The sequence below is a fragment of the Microtus pennsylvanicus genome, chromosome 3, assembly GCF_037038515.1.
Source record: "Microtus pennsylvanicus isolate mMicPen1 chromosome 3, mMicPen1.hap1, whole genome shotgun sequence".
NCBI classification, from domain to species: domain Eukaryota; kingdom Metazoa; phylum Chordata; class Mammalia; order Rodentia; family Cricetidae; genus Microtus; species Microtus pennsylvanicus.
In genome coordinates this window covers 109,619,784-109,645,830 of record NC_134581.1, presented here as the reverse complement: position 1 = coordinate 109,645,830, position 26,047 = coordinate 109,619,784, and the positions used below count along the sequence as shown (strand labels likewise).

General features: G+C 43.4%; 1 protein-coding gene across 1 annotated transcript in view; it reads right to left on the bottom strand.

The window, feature by feature from the left end:
• Positions 1–26,047, bottom strand: part of Arhgap42 (Rho GTPase activating protein 42) — a 216,040-nt gene that overhangs the window by 27,270 nt on the left and 162,723 nt on the right. The window contains exons 6-12 of the mRNA XM_075966834.1: positions 25,574–25,684; positions 16,126–16,230; positions 13,838–13,967; positions 8,417–8,517; positions 6,443–6,552; positions 4,523–4,601; positions 3,260–3,299 (exon numbers count right to left, since the gene is read on the bottom strand). Coding sequence (XP_075822949.1) covers positions 3,260–3,299; positions 4,523–4,601; positions 6,443–6,552; positions 8,417–8,517; positions 13,838–13,967; positions 16,126–16,230; positions 25,574–25,684 — 676 coding nt within the window. The remainder of the gene's footprint in view (positions 1–3,259; positions 3,300–4,522; positions 4,602–6,442; positions 6,553–8,416; positions 8,518–13,837; positions 13,968–16,125; positions 16,231–25,573; positions 25,685–26,047) is intronic.

Sequence of the window (26,047 nt, the reverse complement as noted above, 5' to 3'; positions counted from 1 at the left end):
TCTGCCTCCAGTTGACCTGTTGGAAGGTACAGTTACAATGACGCTCAGAGAGTGTCAATTTTGAGGAATTCATGTGATGCAAAATGAGCAATTTTCTAAAGCCCTGAGAGGGTTATTATATTGCTTTCATTCATCCTAAGTAAAATGCAACTAAAGTAGTGTTGCTGCTTTTAATAGCTGGAGAAAAGGATCTCTTAATTTCAAAAGAGATCACCAGGGAAAGGTTTATTAATAAGGGAAATACCACCATTAAAAGGGTGTGCGTGAGCTGGGGGACGGCAGCAAGTGGAGCACTTGCCGTGCAAGCGTGAAGTCTGGACTCCAGAACCACAGAGGGTTAGACGTGGGAGCATGTACCTGTTATCCTAGCACTGGACAGCAACATGGGAGCCACAGCGGGGAGACCTGGACTCAGGAACCACAGGGGGTTAGACGTGGGAGCATGTACCTGTTATCCTAGCACTGGACAGCAAGATGTGAGCCACAGCGGGGAGACCTGGACTCAGGAACCACAGGGGGTTAGACGTGGGAGCATGTACCTGTTATCCTAGCACTGGACAGCAACATGGGAGCCACAGCGGGGAGACCTGGACTCAGGAACCACAGGGGGTTAGACGTGGGAGCATGTACCTGTTATCCTAGCACTGGACAGCAAGATGTGAGCCACAGTGGGGAGACCTGGACTCAGGAACCACAGGGGGTTAGACGTGGGAGCATGTACCTGTTATCCTAGCACTGGACAGCAAGATGTGAGCCACAGTGGGGAGACCTGGACTCCAGAACCACAGGGGGTTAGACGTGGGAGCATGTACCTGTTATCCTAGCACTCAACAGCAAGATGGGAGCCACAGGGGGGCGACTCCTGTAAGCCTGGGGGCTAGGTAGCCTGGTGTGCTTGGTGGCAAACAGGAGGCCTTCTCACTATTAAAGCAGAGGTAAGACCAACACCATGGTTGTGCTCTACCCTGCACGGCATGCGTGGCAAATGGGTACCCACAATTACACAAACAGAGACCGAGTGTTTCTGCTAACTCTCATCCAGTGGAAGAGAAAGTACTCTCAGTGTGGTGTAAGAAGAACGGCAGCTCATCCTACACGGTAGAAACATGGCATTCTGAATGTTTGCTTCAGAACAGGTGGCCAAGAGGAGCAGCCAAGTGCTATTTCTTTCCTCCCCCTTTCTGTACCATGTTGAGCCAGCAACTTCTGTGGTGGCTTCTTCGCTGAGACCTCCCATGCCCCACCCTTACTTTTCCTTGTTTTAGGGAAGACCAGAGGAGTATTCAGAATCCAACTGCCATCAAATTCCCAGACACTGAAACCCTATAGTATTAATGCCACTTGGCCTGAAGACCTCTAACCTAATAAAGCTAATTTAGTCAATCAAAAGTTAAGTGTAAGCATTTTCTCTCTGTTGGAAACTGTTCAGGGCTATATTGAAATCCAACTGAAGTTTCCATGAGAATGTTCAGCAGGACAAAAGCTATTCATCTTAAGAGAATTCCAACAGCAAATGAGGGAAAGAGCAGCTGTTGGCAGCTAACAAGCAACAGTCCTTGTTCTTTCAACTTCCTACTGATTTTAAACCCAGCAGGACTGGCCAGATGTAACCTCGGTGGTCTTACTGCATCTCCCAAAGGCTGCCAGGACAAAGCAGCGCTTGTCTTTAATCTCTCATTTACATTTTTAATCTGGCATTTCCTATTAAAAAGATACAGATATCAAACATCATACCATATGCATTTTCAGAGAAAAAAAAGAGAGACGTGAGCAAATTTATTGGTACTCATGTTGCCCTCAGGACCTTTCTCATCTTCCCGAAGGATGGAGAGTTGGCTCCCTTTACCTGTTAAACTTATGCAACACATGTGAGTTAGAACTCCCTTCGGTGGGAATGAAACTTTGACTTCTGATCAAACATAGTTCTGTTCCCATGGGAGAATGTCACGATGGACCAAGTTACCTAGGACACCTGTGGAGTTCTAATGATAAACTATGCATGCAATATGAAGCTTAGGAGGAATATCTAACCACATGGTAACTGGTTAGAGTATGAATCGAAAGACTAATATCGGTTTTACACTAGGAAGACCACAGCCCAAAGTGTACAGAGAGAAAGTCACCCAGACGATGGTCACATGCTAAAGCTGTTCAGGAACTACACCCCACACAACTAGACAGAACTGTAGCCAGAGTAAACATCTACTGAAATGGATCCCTTTCATCCGTCCCAGAAATAAAGCAGGTGCACAATACGATAATGCAGACCAGACCACACAGGAGGATGTGAATGAAATGCCTCTGCCTTCAGAACTGCTACTCCATCTAGATCCAGGGGTGAAAACCACCACACAAAACATGCCATCTCCAGACAGCACCAGAGAAAACCCGGGACTCATGACTTCACTTTTTCTTTATTAAAGACCAAGATGGAGGTGTTGAGAGAGGACCAGTCTGTCAAGAAAGGTAACTTGTTTTTCTGAAAAATGAGTTCAGATGGCTAGATCATGCAGAACTACTAGTGAGGTTTGAGGACGAGTTTCATTTTCATTTTAACTGGATATCTGCTTAATACTAATGACAGCTACGACCCCTAACCTTAAAATCAATTAATTAGCCATATCTTATAATCTCAAAAGGAATGTATTATGTCACATAACCACAAAAATATTTGCAGACTCAATATCCTGGCCCAGTTCTTTGTGGGGCTGTTGTTACTTTGTTTTTCATGTGGATCTTTGTCTTAGGAATGAGCAAACTGTCCTTTTCTGCTGACTTACACAGCTTCATTTATAGCATGGCGAACAAGTGTTTGCTCCGTGTGTGGAAGGTCTCCCAGCTCCACAGCACACCACAGCCTCACTCTACTCTGAGCACTTCTACTACAGCCTTGTTTAGGGCCATCCAGTTCTTCCTGGTGGTTTTTTCATGGTTCTCAGTGGAATTAAGAGTTAAGAGCCTTTCAAAAAAAAAAAAAAAGAGCCTTTCCTTCTGGTTGTGCCTGAGGGAATGGACTCAGCCAAGGACGGCACTAGCCTGGGTCAGAAGGTTCAGAATCAACAAGCTCTTTCTGTTGCTTTCTTGTTTCTCTCCCAGAAAATATAACTGGCTTTATTTGTGGCTTACTCTGCAGGGCAAGTCAGAATGTAGCAAAACTTATTTCTGATTAAGTTTCTGTTCCTTTAAAAATCTTAGTTAAGTCAAAATCTAAGGAATGTTCGTGCAAAACTTTTCAAGGAAGGAGAGAAAAGGGACTTACTTTCTTCTTTCTTGCTAATTATGGCAGGCAGCGTGTAAATCTAGAAAACAAAGGATGCCAGTTAGTTACCAGGGTTAATGGTCCATACCTAAGATTGGCAAGGTGATGCTTACACTGAAAGAGAAACCGTGGGCCTTGACTCAAGGTCCAGCAACTGTTTCCAGGGTGCAACCTGTCCAGCTGCTCCAGCCACCCCCTACTATGTATGGTTCCGTCCTTGCTGGCCCAGCCTGGGCTACACTCTGCCCTTCACACTCTGACTCACGCTGAAGGCCTCTTCTTCTGGAAGGGCCGCTTACATGGGATTCACCCAGCTGTATTACTTTCTCACAGGAGCGGCATGGGTTCTGTTTTCCATGGCCACAGTCTTGATCACATTGCTGAGATAGCAACCCTTCCTGGCATCTACTCTAGGTCAAGACTTCTTAACCATTTGTGAAAAGTTTAAACATTTAAACATGCTGATTGACATTCTTGATTTTTGATTGACACTGTAAAATGCAATACAGTAGAAATGAAAAACACCCAACGGAGAGCCAGATCTTCTATCATTCAGTATGATTCTTGTATGCTTAGACAAACTTTAAGCTAAAGTGCACTCCCAGTGCCTTGGCTCATGTGGTCATGGCCTGGAACAGGGTTAGAGCGAGGGCTCAGAGCACGCTGTGTTAGCACCATCGCTTGGGTTCTCTGCCATCAACAGAATCTTCTCTAGTGATGGGACATAGTGTTTATTCTACATGCTCTCGCTCTACAGACCCAGGAATAGTGTTCACTAAGAAAGCAAATGGCTTAAAGACCTCTTTCTTACATAAATGCCCCTGGTGTTTGTGAGTAAATTACCACACAGACACCAAAATGACTATTAAAATAAGAATATGCACCAAATGTGGATATCTCCCACCAAAGCTTTGCTAAGCTGTCATTTTTAAAAAATGGCCTGGACCAGAAGATGACTCCACACATATTCTTACTAGTAACCCAATAACATGATGCAAGAAATACAGCCAAATGAATGATTGTAAATATTATAAACCAACTTCAGGATTGCACATTTGTCTTAGAAATCTCCCTGAAAAACAAATTACAAGTGGGATTGCATGCCAATGGCTGAGTTGACACCAGGAAAGCAGGACAAATGGTTGTCCTCTGACCTGTTGCTCTAAAGTTCTCAGTTCTATTATGCACACCCAGAAAGCACAGGTAGAGGGAATCTGTGAGTTTCGAGTGAACCGCAAATAAGAGGTGATATCACTGACTTACCGGTTCTTTTCCATCCATGGCCTCTAGCCAGAGTTTCCGGTTAGCTTCAGAGAAAGCCTGCAGTGTAATGATGCCATGCCTATGGACAGACAGACACTGGAGATGTGAAATTCATTCTACTGTGCCCTTCAGCATTTGTAAATTCTCAAGTCCTTGATAGTTACAAAGTCATAATTTGGAAAAGAAAAAATATGTAAAAGGTCAAAAGCAATGAAGAAAAGTAGAAACAGAAAACTAGAAAACTTTTTCTACGGATGTCTTTCAGAAAAGTCACTTTACACACTCACACATAAAATACACACACTCACACACATACATGTACATGTATGCATGTATACATACATTTCATAGGTATACACAGATATATCCATATATGCATACATGCAGAGAAACATACACATACATGCACTTATGCATACACATGCACGCATACACTCATGAACAAACACATGCATACACACTTTAAATTTAAATGATGACAGATAAGTCATGAATGTGTAAGAAGTTAGTTCAAAGAATTTCTCCAGAAATGTAAAAAAAGAAAAAAAAATGGAAACGCATATCCACTGATTTTCATAGCCACCTGAAATTCAGCAGGAGAGTGATTAAGTTCACGCCCCTAACTTGAGACCAGCTAGTCATTACCAACGATGTGAGATGAAACCTCAGCTCATAACAAACCAATGATTAAATGCTCAGTGTTTCTCTGCTTCATAATTGCACTGTTAAAATGAATTCCCTGAAGATGATGCTCAAGTAGTGTGTGCACGTGTCTGCACTTGCGAGGCCGAGGCCAACCCAGCTTACACAACCAGGCTGTCTCACTAACATGCGTCCCCAAATCTCTTCTATGCAGCCACTCTGAAATAGTTACTTAAAAATGTATTTCCATATAAAAGAAGGCACCACATAAAAGATGTGAGGATAATGTAAAATTTTATATAAAATTTCATATAAAAGAATTGATGTAGTCAATCTGAAAATTGTGAGGATCTGCAAACACTGGGAATTTTTCATTACTATTACAAAATTATTAAAAATAGAAAACCTGATAACAAGTCATTCATCTTTTTTCTGTAGATATGAAAATATCTCATTAGAATGACAAGAAAGGAAAAATGTATATAAGGGCCCAGATAACCTGATGTGATTAAATTTATTTTGTTCATCTGGGACAAGTTCTATGTACACAAGGTATATTTCAAACTTGTGATCCTCCTGCCTCACGTCTCGAGCGCTTGGATTAAAGATGTGCATCGTTGTGCGGAACCTTGCTGAAGAGTTTTAAGTCAAAGTACCAATGACGCAATAAGTACCGACAGTCAGTGTTTGCTTATATTGTGTCCTGGGGTCTGTGTTTGTAAGAACACTTTATCATCTCATTAGCCCTCAGGGAACCCTGGAGGTGTAGACGTATTTTCCCGTTTTAGGGATAGAATGACAAAACCACAGAGCTTATGTCACTGTAACGAGAATATGTGGAACTGTAACAGCGCCATGCACACAGCGGGTCTCTAGGGGCACTGAACTTGGCTGGCTGTGGAGTCTGTGGTATTCCCTCTGGAGTCTTCTTATTCCTTCGTAACAGGACCATCAGGCTTCTAATGATGGTGAAATGCTTGTTCTGAAGCCAGCGAACAATGCTGTGGGCTTCTCCCCTTTGCTGGGGCCCAGGCTGCTCCACCCTCTACTCCAGTATGCCAATTAATTAAACTCTCCAGGTTCTTTGATGTGACTTTTTCCCAGCATAAGGTCTCACGCCGCTTTTTTTAAAAATCACACAATGGAAAGGCATTGAATAAATACGTGAAGGAGTGAAGTAAACGTGCTGATATCTTCCTTGCAAACACTCTATTGTTCCATGCTGTGCTGGTCTGAACTTAGAAATAAAAACTACAAAGTGGAAAGCAATGCTCAAACCTTTCGACCACTTCTATGTCAAAGCAGAAGCGCTTGTCTATGGAATCTGTCTTTCGTCGGATACATGACTTTAATTTAAACATCTCAGGGGAGCTAGTAACGAGGCCATTCTGAAAAAAGAAAGGTACAGAGTTACTAACACAAGGGAGAGAACTGAAGCACACTGATACAGAGCTGCCAAAAGGTTGCATAAAGGTTTAACTTCCTCTGTTTTTTAATGTCCCCGCTCGTTGACGACATCCGAAGCCATTCATTATTTATCCTCACTTGTTTTATTTAGAAGAAATCTATGCCAGGAGTTCCGGTGCTTTGAGGCACATTTACTCTGATGGCAACAGATGCTGACAGTGCATGCACTCTTAGGATACAGACAGACATGACATACAGTCACTGATCACTAGAGTTGCATGTTCAGTGCATGTGTTAGGATCCTGTCCTATGTCTCCATCAAAATCCCTATAATAAAATAAACATAAAATTCCCCAGGTGGTAAGAGGTTACTGCTATGGGTATGTATTTTTATACTGGAGGCTACACAACAGATCCAAGTCCCCCAAGAGCTTCCAGAACAATGGAGTTCACAGTGGTCATGCTGCTCGAAGAACAGCGCCTCCTCTCAGGAGTTCTCTTCTACACGGGAGATGCCTAGCTACATTAGGGGGAAGTTTAGCCCAAAGTCTGTTAACCCTGCTTGGCTGCAAACCTCACAGATTTGTTATCAGCATTTTGATTGGTCTGTTTGCATTATTAAAACCCCAACTGTCACACAAGTTGAATTTCTGGCAATCACTACTCTAAGTGAGTCATAGCTCCATGTGAATTGCGACTTAAGAACTCTGCAGGCGCTGCTATCCACAGCCTTTTGATCTGGTATGTTCCCATTTCTTTTGCATCTGTCCTTCACTTTGAGTTATTAGGCTCTGATGGATGCCTGAGCACAATAAGTTTCAGCTAATATATCTTAATGTTTCTAGCTTTCATGATTTGCCACTGCCTTGCCCTACATTACAACCTGCCTAGGTGACTCATTTACTTTCTAGAAGCAACATTCTCATCTGTTAAAATAAGATTGGAACAAATTATTTTTGGAAAAAAAAAATCTACCTCCAGAGTTAGATCTTAGCGCATGACCAAATTAGCTAATTCACAAGATCAGTCATTGCCCACGTAAGTAAGTTAACAAATAGATAGGTGGAGAGATGATAGATAGATAGATAGATAGATAGATAGATAGATAGATAGATAGATAGATAGATAGACAGATAGATGATAGGTAGGTAGGTAGATAGATGATAGATGGATAGATAGATAAATCGATGATAGATAGGTAGATAAATAATGCATGGATTGATGGATAGATAGATAGATAGATAGATAGATAGATAGATAGATAGATAGATAGATAGATAGGAAGAAAGGAAGAGGGACAGAGTGAGTTACACCCTATATGTAATGAAGATTGTACCACTTTATCAAATGAGGTGCATTATGTCTCATAATGGTGGCTAGCCATGAGACACATTTAGCAACAAACTTACTTTTGGGGTAAATGAGCCTTGATTGGTTTCTTTGAGAAATGTGAGTTCCTAGGCTGTTAGAGGCAAGGGCACACAGGGGCAGTTGGAGGACTAGCTGGGACAGGATGCAGCATCCCTGAGCCAAGATGGGCACAGCCACTGTCAGTTGACAATCAACCCATAGCACAGATCCCTGTTTCTGAAGCCAGAGATATAGGAGGGTCAACTACTGAAGGATTCCTATCTGTAACTGTTTCTAAATATATGATGGCCCCAGTTCAAGAAAAACACTGCCCATTCATTTTTATGTCATGAAGGTCACTAAACTTTTTTAAACAAAACTTTCAATTACTAAAAATGTGTGACATTAGTAGGGACAGGAATCACAGGTGATACTTTATTTAACTCCCATTCCTTAAATCACAAGGTTCATTTGAAAAGGCGAGAACTCACTCACCATCTTCCCACTGGCTTTCACTTCCGATACGCTCATTGTGAACATTTTGCTTCCTTTGTCGTAAGTGCAGTAATGTTTAATCCATGTGAAACCCAGAGGTCCTAATGTGGGAGACAAAAATCACTTCAAATTCAGATACATGTTTTGTACCTAAGTGTGCACATGCGCACCCTTGCACATGGAGAGTGTCCACAGTCACCGTAGCTGAGACGTTCACTGTGAAGAAGGCCAGTATGAGCAAAGGTGACTGAGGACAGCATCATGCAATCAAATCAATGGCTTTTCTCAAGCTCTGGAAGAATATGGAAACCCGCAAGTGAGCCCATATATAAACTTCAGTTATTGTAATCGTGTCTATAAATGTGGAATCTGGTAAGGAGATCTGATCAACTGTGGACAGAAAATATTTGAAAAATCAATTACATCAACAGTGAGCATATGCAACTGTTTTTGGAGATGGGTCTTGTTTTGAAGATAAGACTATCCTCAAACTTACCATGGAGCCAAGGCCAGCCTAGAGCTCAAGATTGTCCTGTCCTAAGTTCCCAAGGGCTGGGATCAGAGGTGTGTGCCCCATTCCTGGCAGCTGATGACACTCAGTGTGGCCTGACACATACTGTCTCTCAGTGAGCAGTTAACAATAAACTACAGGTGGATGATCCTCTGCTCTGGCTTTGCTGACCATGGAATTGCATCCTCTTATGGTTGCTGTAAGAGAAACAAGCTCATGGCCAGGGATGGAGCTCAGAGGGCAGGTGCAGGAGAGCACCAGATGGCATGCTGCTCCAGGGAGCAGACGCGGCGCTCCAGGGCTGGAACAGCAGCACTTAGGAGGCAGAGGCAAGAGGAGAAGTTCAGGGTCACGCGGGCTACAAGACATCTTATCTTTTTTTAAAAAAAAATCTAAGTATTTTTAAAATAAAATTCCCCTATTTGTGTTATTTATATTACAAAATACATATACTCGTAATGCACAGTTTTGTTTCCCCTATAAGCATGGTCCCTTTCTCGCAGCGCAGCGCAGCGCAGCACAGCACAGCACAGCATCGTGCTGTGGGCTGGTATTTTCCTGAAGAACTCGTTCCTGCATCTGCAGTGGGATGTAGCCTTCATTCTGCCTGTCACTGACAAAGCAGAGGAGCTTGCATTTACCTGGAGAAGTCAGGTGTCCTGAACCCAAATGCCATGTTGTTTTGAATGGGTTGGGAAGAGAGCTCTCTTCCTCGTTTCTTCAGTTAGTGTTCCACCCACGTAACACAGTGGTCACATAGCCCTCTCTATGCAATATGTGACTGCTGGCTTGACTTCAGAACTTTTCACTCAAAAGCAAGCAATTAAAATAGAAAGTGGCACCTTGAGACGGTATTCCACGAGCCACTGGGTTTCTTCTTCATTAGTTAAAGTGTCCTTGTGTCAGCTCTAACTTGGGCTGATACTTACGCTACTCCAGATCTTAAGGTGACGGTGCACACACACTTTACAATCACAAGGGATTACAGCAATTAACTCCAGTTCTGATCCAGGACCTCTAAGCACTGCAGTAACACTAGATACTCTGTATAATGTAATGCAGACTACTTATCAGCCAAGAGAGATGATTGAGACATGGCTGATGCAAACTGGCAGCGACTTTATTACTTAGGAAGCCACGGATGATGTAGGTTCAATTGCTACTTTAAGATGAAGACGCCAGCATGCTCTAATGATATTTTAGACTGAAAATGCCTATTTTCCTTGCCTTGTCTTATATTTGAAATCTCCTGCACATCGTGGTGCAACATGTGCTGTTCACCTTGTCCCCCCACTTCGTCCTTTACAGTTTGCTGGCAACTGTGTGGGAAATGGTCTTTGACAATCTACTTAAAAACTCCTTTTGGTGTCTACAAAGTTAAAATTGATTACAGCTCCAAAGCACAGGACAAAAGAAGCTCAACTGTACCATCTAGTGACCAGAGACAGCTGTGACAGATACTGTCACATTCAGGGACACCTACGACATACCCTTTCCCCAAAACCTTCAAGCTAGACGTTACAAAAGAGGAAAATTTAGGCATCTAAGAAAAGCAAGCCTGCAAGGCATTCAGTGCTCTTTTTAAAGGAAGAATGCTCTAAATTGTTTTTATTATTTTGTTTTTAAAAAGAGCTGTTTTCCTATAACTACTCTGATCATGGTTTCCCTTCTCCCATCTCCTCTTAGATCCTCCCCACCTCCCCGCCATTCCCACTCCATATCTTCTTCCTTCCTTCCTTCCTTCCTTCCTTCCTTCCTTCCTTCCTTCCTCCCTCCCTCCCTTCCTTTCTTTTTCTTTCTTTCTCTTAAAAAGACAAATGAAAAACAAACAAACAAGAATAAAACAGAACAAATTAACAGAAAGAAAAGAATAAAGAGTATAAGAAATATAGAAATGCAGACAGACAGACACACACACACACACACACACACACACACACTATAAAAGCTCAAGCTCAAAAAATTATAAGACACAAAGAAAAGGCCAGTAAGAATAGCTGGCCATTTACTGCTGGGCCATGAGGGCTACCCTTGAAAGTGACTTATGGGCCCAGTGAGACACATCGGAGAAACAAACTTTTCATTTGCAAGCAGGTATCAGCTAAAGGTAGCTTATTGGTTGAGAATGGGAGCTTGCACCTGCTTCCCCATGGCAGCACTGGGACCCCACCAGGCTTGGACTTCTGCAGGCCCTGTGCATGCCGCCACGGGACCTGTGAGCTCATGTGTGCCCAAAGACCTTGTTCCTTCATGTCTTCCATGACCAGGGGCTCTTACAAGCTTTCCGGTCCTCTTCTACACAGTGCGCTGAGCTCTGGAAGGAGCTCGTAGATCCTTCCCCGTTAGGACTGAGTATTCCAAGGTCTCTCACTCTCTGCTCATTTTCCAGTTGTGGGTCTCTGTATTTGTTCCTTCTACTACGGAGGAAGCTTCTCTGAGGATGACCGAATGAGACACTCATCTCTGAGTATGTTTGGCTTCAGCTTTGGTTTCTGTTGTTTGTTTTGATTGTGTTTAGGACAGTTGTGACTTGGAAAGCCCTCCTGCCTGCAGTTATGTCTACAAACCCTTGTTGCTCAGTGTCACAAGCCCTCCCCTTTGGTTAAATCCATTCTCAATACAAACGTGAAGTCCTCTCAACTGACACTGCAAATCCGAGCGACTTAGAGTAAATATCCCCAAGGGTTAGGTTGCCCCAGGTCAAATACATACTCCATGTTCTAGGAACCAGCAGATTGATCATTTCTATATTCTAGAGGCTCGAAGCTATGTCTTATGCTATAAAATATCTGTAAAGTCATCAGGATTTTTCACCTCAGAACAGAAAGGGACAGTTAATGAGAGGGACAGCTCTAGCACCTCACTTGAGCCTACAGCCCTTATCCATCTTGACTGTGACCAAAGTCAGGCTAGCCTAGTCTGTCAATCAAACTGCTATGTGCTTGCATGCCAACTCTCCAACAACTGGGCACAACCTGAGCATCCCAGACACAAGTATCCTCAGCATGCTAGTGACCACGCTGCGAATGTACATTAAATACCTTCACAGTCAACGCAGCAGCTCCGGGTTCCCCATCACAACCCTTCCACTACATTATTTTGCCAACTAAAGCAACCTTCCCCCCCCTGCACTAGCATGGACATTTCGCAGCATGCCCATCTGAGTATCTTACAGTGTCAAGGGGGAAGAAAAGCACAAGAAACAAGAACAAAAACTTCAGAGCTTTGGTGGCAATTTGTCATTGCTGCAAAATCTAGACATGCAGTTTTCTACCTTCCAAAGCCATACACGGATTCATGAGGCTGGAAAGAACAGCCCGTTCACCACTAATGTGAGAGGGGCACTTTGGGGCACATCTGACTTGAAACTGAGATGATTTAGCCAAAATGGTCAAAGTGGTTTCATTTAATGATAGCGCACGGAAAGGACCCCACTCACCCACCCCAATCACGTATGGACGGATTTATGCTAATTTTGTGGGAAAGCATTCTGAGCAGGAGGCCAAATGACAGTGCTCTGCCGGCCTGCTATTTGCTTTCTCACCTCAGGAAGCAAAGTGTTGCTGAGATGGGGCCTAATTGCCAGCTCTGCTTCCGAAACCAGCAGACCCAGCATTCAGTGTAATGATTCTGCCTAGTGAAAAGCTGGCACTACAGCCACCAGGGTGATTCATTCTGACAAGGCCTTTGATTGTCAATTTCCTATGGAACACGAAATTGAGATGGGTTACTACATTTAAATTTTACAGCTGAACTCAGCACTGTTTCCATTGGAGATCCTGTGCTAAAATTGGAAGAATTTCTCTCTTTGGTGGTGGTGGACAGAATACGGTCTAACATTCTGTAGAGATTCAGTCTTCCTTGTGAAACCATGGTGACGCTTTCAAGTAACCAAGGTATGGGATATAGACACAGCTTGCTGGATGATATGACACACCAAATTCAGGCCCAGCTAGATGGCTCAGCAGGTAAAAGTGTCAGCTGCCAAGGCTTACAACCACAGTCCAGTCCCTAGGACCAACATGGTGGAAGGAGATCCCACAAGTTGTCTTCTGACATGCACATAGTACAGTGTACAGGCACACACACACACACACTTTTTAAAGAGGGAGTAGGGTAGTAAGGGGTACAGTAATGACTCAGGAGTTAAAGTATCTACTATGCAAGTATGAAGACTTGAGTTTGGGTCTCTAGAACCCAAGTGAACTGCCAGGAGAGTGCGGAGGCCCTCCTGTAACGCTAGCTGCAGACGGCAGAGATGGGGAGTCCGCAGAGCAAGCTGACCATGATGGCTAGTCTTGGTTGTCAACTACATCTGGAATCAGCTAAAATCCAAGCGACTGTGTACATCTGATTGGACCATTTGATGTGGGAAGAGCCACCTTAAATCTGGACCATGCAAAGGTCGTGACACCTTATATAAAGGATGTGGAAGAAGGCAGCTTGCTTTCTTTGCCTACTTGCCATTATGCCCACTGCCAAGTTCATTCCTATTCCTATTTCCTTGGGAGTCCAGCATATACCGAAACCCAGCTGAAACATCAAACTTTGTAGACTGAGCAACTATAGAACTCTTGGACTTTTAACTGGGAGCCAGTCAATGTTGGAATAGACAGACCACAGTCTGTAAGTCACTCTAATAAATCCATCAGTACTGTTTTTCTAGAGCCCTGACTAATACAGTAGCTAGCAAGACTAGCCCTGCTGGAGAGCTCTGGGCTTGAGTGACAGACCCTGCATCATTGGAAAGATAGGGTAGTATGGGGCATGATTTCTGACATCAATCTCTATACACGTAAGTGATTATGTATGTACACAACCACATATGTACAATCAAACATGCATGCACACACATGGACCCTACACACATGGAAAAGTAAGAAACACCACAAATTGGTCTCTGGACTCACTTTTCTCCTGGACATAAAGATAGCCCTCCATGGTCCACTGGCTGGGTGGTCTGTAATCCTGGTTGGCCGATTTCATCCGCTGCATCAATCTCTCTACCTCTTGTCGAGTACTTTCAAAGTTATTCCTTGTCTGAAGGGGAGAAAAAGAACAAACTCGCTGAACATTTTGTACCACATCTGTGGAACTTCTCAACTAAAATCTCAAAACTGCAAAGCTGTCAGGGTGACCTTGATCCTCTGCTTCTAGTCAACATAAAGAAACTCTGCTGTGTTGAGCCATGCATTGGCTTTGAGTCCGTTTCGTGGAGGCATTCCCAGAGAACTGTCTACATTTTTCTCTGATGCTCCTTGTGATTATGTGAGAGATTTTCTGTCTTCATACTCCCTGGTGAACTATAGCAACTAAAATTATTGAGCATATACTAGCTTCAGATAGCTAAGATTGAAAGTAGATACATAAGACTTTAATCTCTTTTGAAGAAGAAAAAAAGAAGAAGCTTTTGATATATGTGACAAAGAACAAGTTTTTAAAAATCCCCTCTTTTCCCAAAGGCCCGTTTTTGTTTTCATGTTTTATGATTGTTTAAGAATTAAATAAAATCACTTTGCTGTAATGAACTCACAAATAAATATATCACTTGGGTAGGTTAGGGTGGCTACTCAAACAAGCTCAGTCCCAGTCCGCATCTCAGCTGGAAGGTTTTTTGAAAAGACATCACACTGTTTGGATTTTGGAAGGGCTATCATAGTTGTTAGAAGGCTGCTGTAAAATGTATCCATATGAAAACCAGGTTCCTGCCTCTTTTGAGACTAAGAGTTCATACACTTGATAATAAGCTTCGGTAAGCTGTAGAAAAAAAATAAGATTTTCTCCAAAAGAATCTGTTTTACACGTAAAACACATCAACATAACAAAGTGTGTCTGAAAACATAAAACCACAGCTTACCCCCAAGATCTCTCTATGGTCCACAGAGAAGTGAACCTTAAAGTAGATTAGGGTCTTTTTCTGGGGACTGTCTTGTTGGTTTTTTCTTTAAAACATAAGGATTGTTTATTTTTAAGTACTTCCTTTTTCCTCTTTGAATTGTGGTAATTGAAGCCAATACAGAAACAACTCATAAAACCTCTCTGGTGTCTGTAATTTCCCTGTTTAATCTTTACTGAAGACAGACAACTGCCTTCCACATTGAAAAAACAGTGCAAATGAGTTAAAGGTGAAATCATTCCCACTAGGGAATCTCAGTTAAGTAAAAGCTGAAACTCAAACATGATTAGAAAAATCCAATTGCTGGTTCTTCAGGGACACACTAGCTCAATAGCGCAGTCACTAGTCTCCAAGAAAAAAAGACCCAGCATGCAGAAACACGCCTTTATAGAAGGCTGAGTGAAGGTTTCCTTCATTAGTATGTCTAGAATGCTATGCTCTTGGGGTTTCAGTGACTCAAGACTCAGCATTAGGACTTCATTCTTCCCCAGGCTTGGCAATGGCACAAATGTGGTGAGCAACAGTGGAAGTGTCACTATGTGTCCTGAGAATGACAGAAGTAAAGGGCTTTGCAAAGTGAGCTGTAGAAATGGACAGCCTGTGAGCAACTCATACCTGTTCTTTAATGCGGTGCTTCTGATAGCTTCAAAACTGCATTTAAACTTACATGCCAACAATCAGTGGCACCTGTTTTACATATGATTTCACAGATATGAGGCAATAGGGTGTGAAGACTTGAACGTTCATATTGAAAATGGACAAATACTGCTTAAATCCAAGCAGTCCCTCCTCTGCTCCTAGCTTATGTCACAGATAAAAGGGAAGCACACCGTGGGTATCTGTGATGTTTTGATATCTGTATATATTGTAAAATCGTTTCTATAATCTGGTTAAATAATGTATGCAATCACCACGTGTATTTACTGTTGTTGTTTGTGTGTGGTGAGGAGCGTACAGAAATTCACATCTATAACACTGAATTAGTTAGACTGGACACAGCGCCTGGGAACCCCAGACTCTACGCATCCTGCGTCACCCACTAAACTAACAAGAATGCCAGGTGACTCAGGGTCCTCCTCCTTGGTAACATTTACTTATATAAAACGCAGTCATATACATTTTTCTAACATAAATCAGTTCTTCTCTTACATATGTTCAACTTGTCATGTCACTAGGAAATAAATTATGAGGACATCTATAAAGTGGACTTGCGGTTCACCATACTTAGACAAAGTCTGACTTGGCTCTGAGTCACTCTGAGGCCGTTGCTAAGGCATGACGGGAGGGCAGGTGCGTTCTTACATTCTGCAAGTTGAACTGCAGCTGTTGCTTGTATGGTGCAAATTCCTGGGCGAGTTCATATCCCTCGTGGTAAAACGTAAACAAACCCTGAAGGAAGGACAAAAGCTGCAAAGATAAAAACATACACAAAATCATAAAAGTCTGCTCTGTCATATATGAAAAGATCATTCAATATTAAATATCAGAAAAATATATCTCACTCTAATTTCTCAGAGTAACGAATTTCCATCAATGCATTTGGCCGGGGAATCATGACTGTGGGTCAGAAACACAGAGCGTTGCCATTTCGTCTCGTGTCTCTGTCTGGTCATGAACAGGTGAACGGTTCTGCCACAGACAAACCATGAAAAACCACCGAGGCCTCTAAGGGGGATCATGGATAGTCAGGAAGGGTCTCTAGCCAAAACAGAAGATGCACGGGGATTAGAGAAAGAGCAGAAAGTCACAGACAGCAGCAGGTCAAGGCAAGCAACAGTTTGTCCAGAGAGAGACAAAAGACACCACAAGGTGGCAGCACAGATCCTGGAATTGGCTAGAGAAGGTTTTTAGCAAGAAGAACTCAAAAGTTGGTAAGAGTTGAGCCAAAACATGGAATCACATTATCTTTCCCACCTTGAGCAAAATCTCCAGAAAAGAAATGCCATATTTCTAGCCTTGGAATAAAAAAATGTATTCGTGTTTAATTGCTATGCATTTGCATCTGTTAGGAAGGCTTATAAAATAATGGGACATGTCTATTTATATAATAAGTGTATCTAGAAAAAGAATTGATTTGATATTTTATGTGACTCACTGTAATCTTATTCTACACCTTGACCACTAACTCAGTCAGCCCTGTTTCTTAATGCAACAAAGTGAAACACATTTTCAAAAGACTTATATACTCTTATTTATTATCTTCAAATTAAAGAAAGGCAATTTGAAAGCATTTTCATCTGTGAGCAGCCTCTTCCTGGCTGCGGAGGCAGGAGCGCCATCCTGTATGTGTGTTGAGAGTGTCAATACCTGAGAGCCGGTTCTACTGGAAAACGATGATGTCATGGTTTTCTTTGAACATATATAGAGTTATGCTCATTTCAAAGAGTCTCACACTTTCTAAATGTTTTCTTAAGTTGTTACTTTTTTTCATTTAATTTTAATCTTCAGTTTAGAGCAAATTGGAACTTAAAACTGGATTTTAAATGCTTTCGGGTAGGCTCTTAAGGTGTAGCTCGAGGCTTCTTCAAAGGTAAAACGTTAAAATCCTTCTGAAGCACACAGCTAACGTACGTGCTAGCCATGGGACAGCGTAGGAAGTCGTTAGAGGAGCGCTTTCTCTGCTGTGTCTGTGATTATCCCACGACAGAACTGTCTCACTGTGAACTAGATGTCAAAGGGGCAAGCGCCATTTTAAAGCCATCATGAGCTACCAAGTTAATTAAATTAACAGGAAAGATATTTTAAACACATTGCAATACATCTACAAAATAGCTTATACACCCAAATCAACTTTTCTAATATTCTGACTGCTTTGAATATGGGGGGCGGGACACTTGTGTCAGAAATATGAATTTGTCAATTGATGGAGTGTTATCGTCAGGTCAGATGAATCCATGATGTATGTGTGTTCATGGTATCTGGCTTGAGACTCTGGCCTTCAGTTACATTAAATATTAAAATATTAGATACCTACAGAAGTGTCAGGTGTCCACAACTACCTTAAACACCCCTTCCCACAGAGAAAAAGACCTCTGATGTCTGCCAAGTCACTCATTCTATGTGAGTTCGCTGATGCTCTCATCTGAAAGTAGTTGGACAGACACTGTAGAGAACCAGCATTCTCTACTGAGACCCGTTTGTGAATTATACTTTGAAACTCAGGGTCCTGGCACCTGGGTCTCACTAAGGCTGTCTCTATCCAGCACTGCTGAGGCAGCGGCTGCAGTGCAGCTCTGTATCCAGCACTGCTGAGGCAGCGCCTGCCCAGCGCTGCTGAGGCAGTGGCTGCAGCGCAGCTATCTATCCAGCGCTGCTGAGGCAGTGGCTGCAGCGCAGCTATCTATCCAGCGCTGCTGAGGCAGCGGCTGCAGGGCAGCTCTCTATCCAGCGCTGCTGAGGCAGAGGCTGCAGCGCAGCTATCTATCCAGCGCTGCTGAGGCAGTGGCTGCAGCGCAGCTATCTATCCAGCGCTGCTGAGGCAGCGGCTGCAGGGCAGCTCTCTATCCAGCGCTGCTGAGGCAGAGGCTGCAGTGCAGACAGAAACCCACGTGCCAGTCTCGTCAGTGGGCTGTAGACCCACTAAGTGGGAGGAGTCCATTTTCTGTCACAATGAATACCAAGCACTCGGTAGGGAAGGCACAGTTTTATTGAAGTACAAAAAACTACACACCAGAGTCTTGAAAGATAGCTCAGCAGGTAAGAGCACTAGCTCTTCTTGCAGAAAACCTGGATACTAGATGGTAGCTTATAACCCTCTGTGATTCCAGTTCCAGGGATCTGACGCCCTCTTCTTGCCTCTGGGTATTAAGTGCACATATGGTGCAGTACGTACATGCAGGCAAAAGTCATACACACAAAATAAAATAAATTAGTCTGAAAAAACAACACCACACCACGAGCTGTTACCTTCTCCCTCTGAAGAACATTGCTTTGAAAGAACCTTGGGGAAGTCTAAACAAAAATGTGCGTGGAATAATGGCCCCTAGATGGCAGCAGAGCACAATCTTTTTTTTTAAAGGACTGTGTACGTGTATTAGTTGCTAGCATGCTTGACAAATTCCATGACTTTAAACCATTGAGGCTGAGCAGAAAGACCGGATGAAGAACTGTCCTTCTCAGATTCCCATCATCTGTGCTCAGTGGCTTGATCTGGGTGTGTGGGAAAGATGGGCCTAAGCTTAGAGTAAAGTAAACGTGACCTGTACAAAAATATCGATGATGATAATTACCAGTTGCCACATAGTTCCAGTTTACGCTTGTAATTCTGTGTATATATGGACGTGTGTGAGTGTGCGCTACGGTGCACACATACAGGTCAGAGAACTACTTTCAGGAAGGAGTCAGCGCTTTCCTTCCACCATGTGGGTTCTGGGCACACTGGCATGACCAGGCTTAGTGGCAATTGTCTTTCCCAAGGTTCGTTCCTATAGCACCAGGACCACCTCCTATCACACTTTACTATTTCCCTAGGGTGGAGAGTAAAATTAGCATTTATTAGTCCCCAAACCAGACCAAAAGTCAACACTGACACTGTGTTTGAAGATCCTAATTTGCCCCACCCCTTGGTCAGCACTGCGTGACGGGTGAGCAGGGCACTTGTGCACCAGCTACTTCAAAACACACAAAACACCTGGGGACTTATTTGAGACACATGTTCAAACACATCAGCCCGTGGAGGATTCTCCACACCAAAGCACACGCATGTTCAAACACACGAGCCTGTGAGGATTCTCCACACCAAAGCACACGCATGTTCAAATACACGAGCCTGTGGAGGATTCTCCACACCAAATTATGTGATGCTCCCAAAGGATTCATCACTAGTTACCCAGAAAACTAGATGTGGCTGGGAAAAGGGATAACCTGGCACTAAAGGTGGGAGGAGCTTTGCAGGAGTTCCTGCAGGAATTTGCTGCCCAAACCAGGCTGGAAATGCTTGGATAATGTTACTCATTTTTTTAAACCTGGTTATCAGTCAATTATTATTTATAATTTATTTTTCAGAGTTCTGTCAATTATCCCAGGCTGGCCTCTAACTATGTATCTATGTAGCAAAGGATGACCCTGAGCTATGGATCCTCCTGCCTCTGTCTCCCAAATGTTGGGGTTACAGGGCCATACCACCATGCTTGGTTTACGTGGCACTAACTAGAGCTCAGACTGAGGGCTTCCGTCACGCTGAGCAGGCATTCTCCCACCTACGCTACGCAGCCTCAGGAATAGACTGACTTTAGCTCATTATGGAGGAGATCCCTAATTGCATAGAACCACACTGCCAACCACACTGTCATCCATCCTGGTGTCTGAGAAATGCCACCATCTCTTTCCACACAGCCCTTCCAGCAGTCTTGCTGACACCACGGTCACCTCGGACCACTAAAACACCCAGCTTTATCTATTAAAACCCTAGTCACCGATGAAAATGCTCCCTGTGGCTAACATTATTCTGAATCATGAAAGGCTGAACAGCCCTCTCATCCAGGTATGCCCATCCAGATAGGCTGACCAGGCCGCTCACCCAGGTTCTAGAAGACAAGGATGGCCATCTAGATATTTCTGCTCAATATTGGATCCTCAGCTAGAGCCAGTGCAGTCAGGTAAGGAAAAAAAGTTCTAGACATTCAGACTAGAAACTGACAAATGCCCTGACTTGGTGTACATAAAATCCTAAGGAATCCATTAAACAAAACTAATAGAACTAAAAAACAACTTTTGTGAGTTCAGTGCATAAAACTGATTTTATGCTGAGGTACTTTAAAAATAAGTAGTTTGAAAACGACATTAAGAAAACTCCCATCTTCAATAGCCTTAAAAGAATAAAATACTTAGGAATTAATTTAGTAAATTTAACTTAAAACTTATGCTTAAAACCATGAACACAGTGTAAATAAACTAGAGAAGTACAAACAAATACAAAGTAGCCCACTTTCACAGTTTGAAGAACTTGAAACTGTTAAGATGAAATTTTCTCCAAACTGATTGACAGGTACAGAGAAATCAGAAACTCGGCTTATGTCTTTTCAGGACCAGATGCTTCTAAACTCACATGAAATGGGAACCGATACTAGCTGACCACAAAGATCTTAGTAAAAGTTGACTGGGAAGCCTCAGCCATCTTAATTTCATTCAAACAAACCCCCCTGGGAACTGTGAGAGCAGCAGGAGGAACATAGACCACTGATGGAGCTATAGTTTGAGTGGGCAACACGTGGCTCCCAGCTGCGTTGCCCTCTTGGGAGGCTGTGGAGCCTAGGAGGTGGGACCCTGCTGAAGGAAATGAGAGACCGGAGGTGGGGCTTATGTTTACAACCACGGTGACCTCTAGTTTCCTAACCTGCCCAGATCTGAGCCACCTCCCACAACCATTTTATTTTCTCAATCATGGTAGATGGAGTCCTATGAAACTCTGAAGTAAAATATATCTTTCCCCGCTCATCCCAAATCTCTGGCCAACCAACTGTTCAGAGGGCTCTCCAGACATCACAACTAGAGAAAGAACAGTCAAGACAAACATCTTAATAGACCTCTCTCCACTTGTCAGGAACGCTGTATATACAGTTTAATAAATTGTTTTAAAATTGGTAGTTTATGCCTACAACCTGACACTCCAGACAGAGGCAGGAGAATACAGAGTTTAAAGCTACCTCAACTACACAGTAAGTTTGAGACCAGCCTGAACTACATGAAACCCTCTCTCAAAAAATATACACTAAGAAGCCCAGGTAAAACCAATATTTTCGCTCCAAATTATTTTATAGACGTGGAAGATCAGCTTTCTCTCACACACTGCATTGCTCCCATGCATGCTCTTCCTGTTACTAAAGTAGAAATGATGTGGGACTCCACCAAGGAGACCAAAGCTAGAGAGGAGGACAGTGCTGTGCACTGCACAGACACTCCGCAGGGAAACACAGCGGTCAGGATAATGCGGGACAGTGCTGTGCACTGCAGACACTCCGCAGGGAACACAACGGTCAGGATAATGCGGGACAGTGCTGTGCAGCTGCACAGATACTCCACAGGGAACACAGCGGTCAGGATAATGCGGGACAGTGCTGTGCACTGCAGACACTCCACAGGGAACACAGCGGTCAGGATAATGCGGGACAGTGCTGTGCACTGCAGACACTCCACAGGGAACACAGCGGCCAGGATAATGCGGGACAGTGCTGTGCAGCTGCACAGATACTCCACAGGGAACACAGCGGCCAGGATAATGCGGGACAGTGCTGTGCAGCTGCACAGATACTCCACAGGGAACACAGCGGTCAGGATAATGCGGGACAGTGCTGTGCACTGCAGACACTCCGCAGGGAACACAGTGGTCAGGATAATGCCGGACAGTGCTGTGCAGCTGCACAGATACTTCACAGGGAACACAGCGGTCAGGATAATGCGGGACAGTGCTGTGCAGCTGCACAGATACTTCACAGGGAACACAGAGGTCAGGATAATGCGGGACAGTGCTGTGCACTGCAGACACTCTGCAGGGAACACAGTGGTTAGGATAATGCGGGACAGTGCTGTGCAGCTGCACAGATACTCCACAGGGAACACAGCGGTCAGGATAATGCGGGACAGTGCTGTGCACTGCAGACACTCCACAGGGAACACAGCGGTCAGGATAATGCGGGACAGTGCTGTGCAGCTGCACAGATACTCCACAGGGAACACAGCGGTCAGGATAGTGCAGGACATCTCACTGCGGTTGTCAGAGTGCCATCCTAAGAAAGGCACGTGCTACGGGAGGCTGAGCATCACAAACCATGGGATAAGGCGAAGGGAAGAAAACACATTTCAAAAGAAGAGACGCTTCCATTTCCCCACAGTCCCTTCTGCCCGCCACCTGGGAGCAAATGGCTCTATAATCTCCTCTTATTACACCAATGTTCTATTATAGAAAGGTGTAGCTGAGTGTTTCCACACAGAATGGGCCATAGAGAAGCCTGGATGAGGCAACTCCCAGGTCACTTTCCAAGAGGCACTCACATGAGCAAATGTCATTGCAGGTAAAGACAAGGAACAATAGCACAGGAATGGGCAGCATCAGAAAGACCAGGAAACACATATGGAAGAAATATGCAGGAAAAATGGCGAAATTATTGGGCTCTCATACTGTGGTGTATAAAGAGCCTCAGCTTAGAAATGCTGGGGGGGTCAGGTGTTACAGGGGTTCTCTAAGCAGAGAAGTAAGAAGTGTGGTTTTCTAACTGTAGCATGAGTGTTTTGGGGGGGACCTGCAGTTATTGGAGCATCCAGCTCTTCCAGAGGGTTCAAGCTTGGTTCCTAGCACTCACATCAGGAGGCATACACCATATTAACTCCAGTGCCCTCTTCCGGCCTCCAAGGGCACCCACACACATGGCACCCCAAGCACATATATAAATTACTCAAAATCTTTTTTTAAAAAAAAAGAATCATAATGGGGCTCTCTGGCAGGGGTTAGTCAGTGGGAGAGGACCAGGAATATGAGTGGTGGTCTTTGTCATAGAAAGGCCCCCCCGAAAGTCATATGAAGATTAGTTAGATTACCAAATGCTTTGTTAGTAAGTTACTTCTTCATCCTAAGAGAATTAAACGACACTTCTTCAGCAAGCAGAATTTGGAGTAAAATTGGTTGTTCCAAACAGAAGATGAATAACTCAGGCATCTAGCGACCCTTCACCAGCACAACTCAAAGAAGGGAGACACACAAACTCTATACTAAAAACAATAAGAATAACCTGAGTAAACAACCACTGGTCATTAATATCACTTAATATTAATGGACTCAATTCACCTATAAAATGGCACAGGCTAAGAGATTGGATACGAAAACAGGATCCAACATTCTGCTGTTTACAAGAAACACATCTCAACTACAAAGACAGGCATCTACTCAGAGTAAAGGGTTGGGAAAAGGTTTTTCAAGCAAATGGACAAAAGAAACAAGCAGGTGTGGCCATACTAATTTCTAACAAAACTGACTTCAAACTAAAATCAATCAAAAGAGATCGAGATGGACATTTTATATACTCATAACAGGAACAATTCACCAGGATGAAGTCTCAATCCTGAATATCTATGCCCCTAATATAAAAGCACCCACTTATGTAAAAGAAATATTACTAGAACTCAAGGTAGACATCAAACCACACACACTAGTAGCAGAAGATGAAGATTAAATCCCTGAGACTAAATTATGGACAGAGTTCTTTAATCCTCCTGGCCTAGGCACTAGTTTTACCGCACACAGAGTGCCTGGTGACAGGGCTGAGTCAGTGGACTCCAAAGCCAAGGACTTGCGACTCAGGAGGAAACCCACACTCTTGCAGGCTCTGCTCTTTCCTCATGGTCTGTATCCAGTGGGAACCCACGAGGAGATGGATTATGACAACTGTGTTTGAAAATACTCTCACTATGTTATCATCATCTCCTTAAAGCAGGGACAGTGTGTTTTATATTTATTACAAATGAGTATCTCAAAGCCTATCACAGGCAGTAAGGATGGCCTGGCTCTTGGGCGGCCCTATGCATTAGCAGTCCTGTTGTCTCATCTCTTGGGGTCTGGGCAGTGTCTATACATCTGCACCACAAGGCTACCTTGATGCTGGAGCTGACATGACCAGCCAGAGATGCCATTTTATAAGGATGTTCACATGAGTGACACAGTTACAAATTAGACTGTACTTGGAAAAAATGTTAAGAGAATAAAATAAGCATCTTGACCTGTTCTCTTCTGCAATACTGTTCACATGGGGGGATCCATTACTTCTTATGCTAACCTAGAAAAATAAATGACTTCACAGGCAAAGGCATGCAGGGCCCATGTCTGTAAGGAAGAGCTTGTGGGCATGGAAGGGCAGTGGGCCCTAGGGTTTTCTCAGTACACCCTAAAGTTCGGTAACTGAAATGCTGTATGGGCAGGGCGTATTCTCTCACTTATAGGTAATTTTGTTTTCCTGTGGTCAGATTTCTGACAAAAAGCAACTTAAGGTAGGAGGAAAGGTATTGTGGCCTTTGGTGTGAAGGCACAGTCAGTCATAATGGGGAGGCATAAGCGTTTGTGGAGGGTGTAGGTGCTGAGATTCCTCACATCCATGGGGAGCAGGAGGAAGAGAGAGGGGGCGTGGACACTCAGATGGCTTTCTCCTTTTGATATTGTTATTCAGCCCCAGGGCTCCAGCCCCTGGGATTGCCACCCATGTTCAGCACTGTGCACGCAGCCACGTTACATGCTCTTTGGAAAAGCGCTCCAGTTAAAACCAGAACTGAGCTCCCTTCATGGCCTAGGCACTTCCTAGACAAACCCAAGCCAACAAATCAAACTCCACTGCCATAGCAACACACACACCATTTTTTAGATTAATAGATTTTCTTCTTAGCATAGTTTTAGATTTCCTAAAGAAATGAGGGTTCTCCTATACCCCCTCAAGCACCCATCCTGCATTCCACACATAGTGGTCTCCACTGTTAAGAACTTGCATTCCTGTGGTAGAGTAATTGCAGTCAGTGAGTCAATATGGATAGACATTAACTGAATCCAGAATTCACCATGTGAATTGTGTATTCTATGGGTTTCACTGGTGCTTTCATTCATTCACCATTACAGAAAGACACAGAGGGATCTTCTGCCCTAAAGGGATTTATCCTTCCACGGCTCCCTTCTTTCTATTGTCTTTGATCATGATTTCAAACAAAAATATCGCTCTAAGCACTTTCCTCATAGATAATTTTTGAGGCTGTTACATATAAGAAAGCTAAAACTTACCGGTTCCACAAACTCAAACTTCTTCTTCTCTTGAACCTCTTGGATTTTAAAGACATATTCTAAAGAAGCTTCATAGAAGTTCTGATGTTCTCGGCCAATCTGTGAATCTGCCTAAAAAATAAAATACCGGCAGCATGACACAAGGCTTAAATACTGATGAGTCTATACACAGAGGGAGACAAGACGGAATAAATCCCACAGTTCCTCATTAAATACTAACTCTGCCAAGAGTTTTAACACAGCTCCATCTCACTAAAGCTTACGGTGTGTGAAGTCAAGATGAATACAGATGCACATATCCAGCTAAGTACCAAAGGGTATGGTACAACAAGCTAAAATACCTTCAAACTGAAATAAAAAGGCTACAGTAAACAAAAAAAGAGGCACATTGAAAATTACAGTAAAATTATGGGGGAAATCTCCAAAGAGATATGCAAACATCTACAGTCAGAGAAGGCATTAAATTTTGAAAGG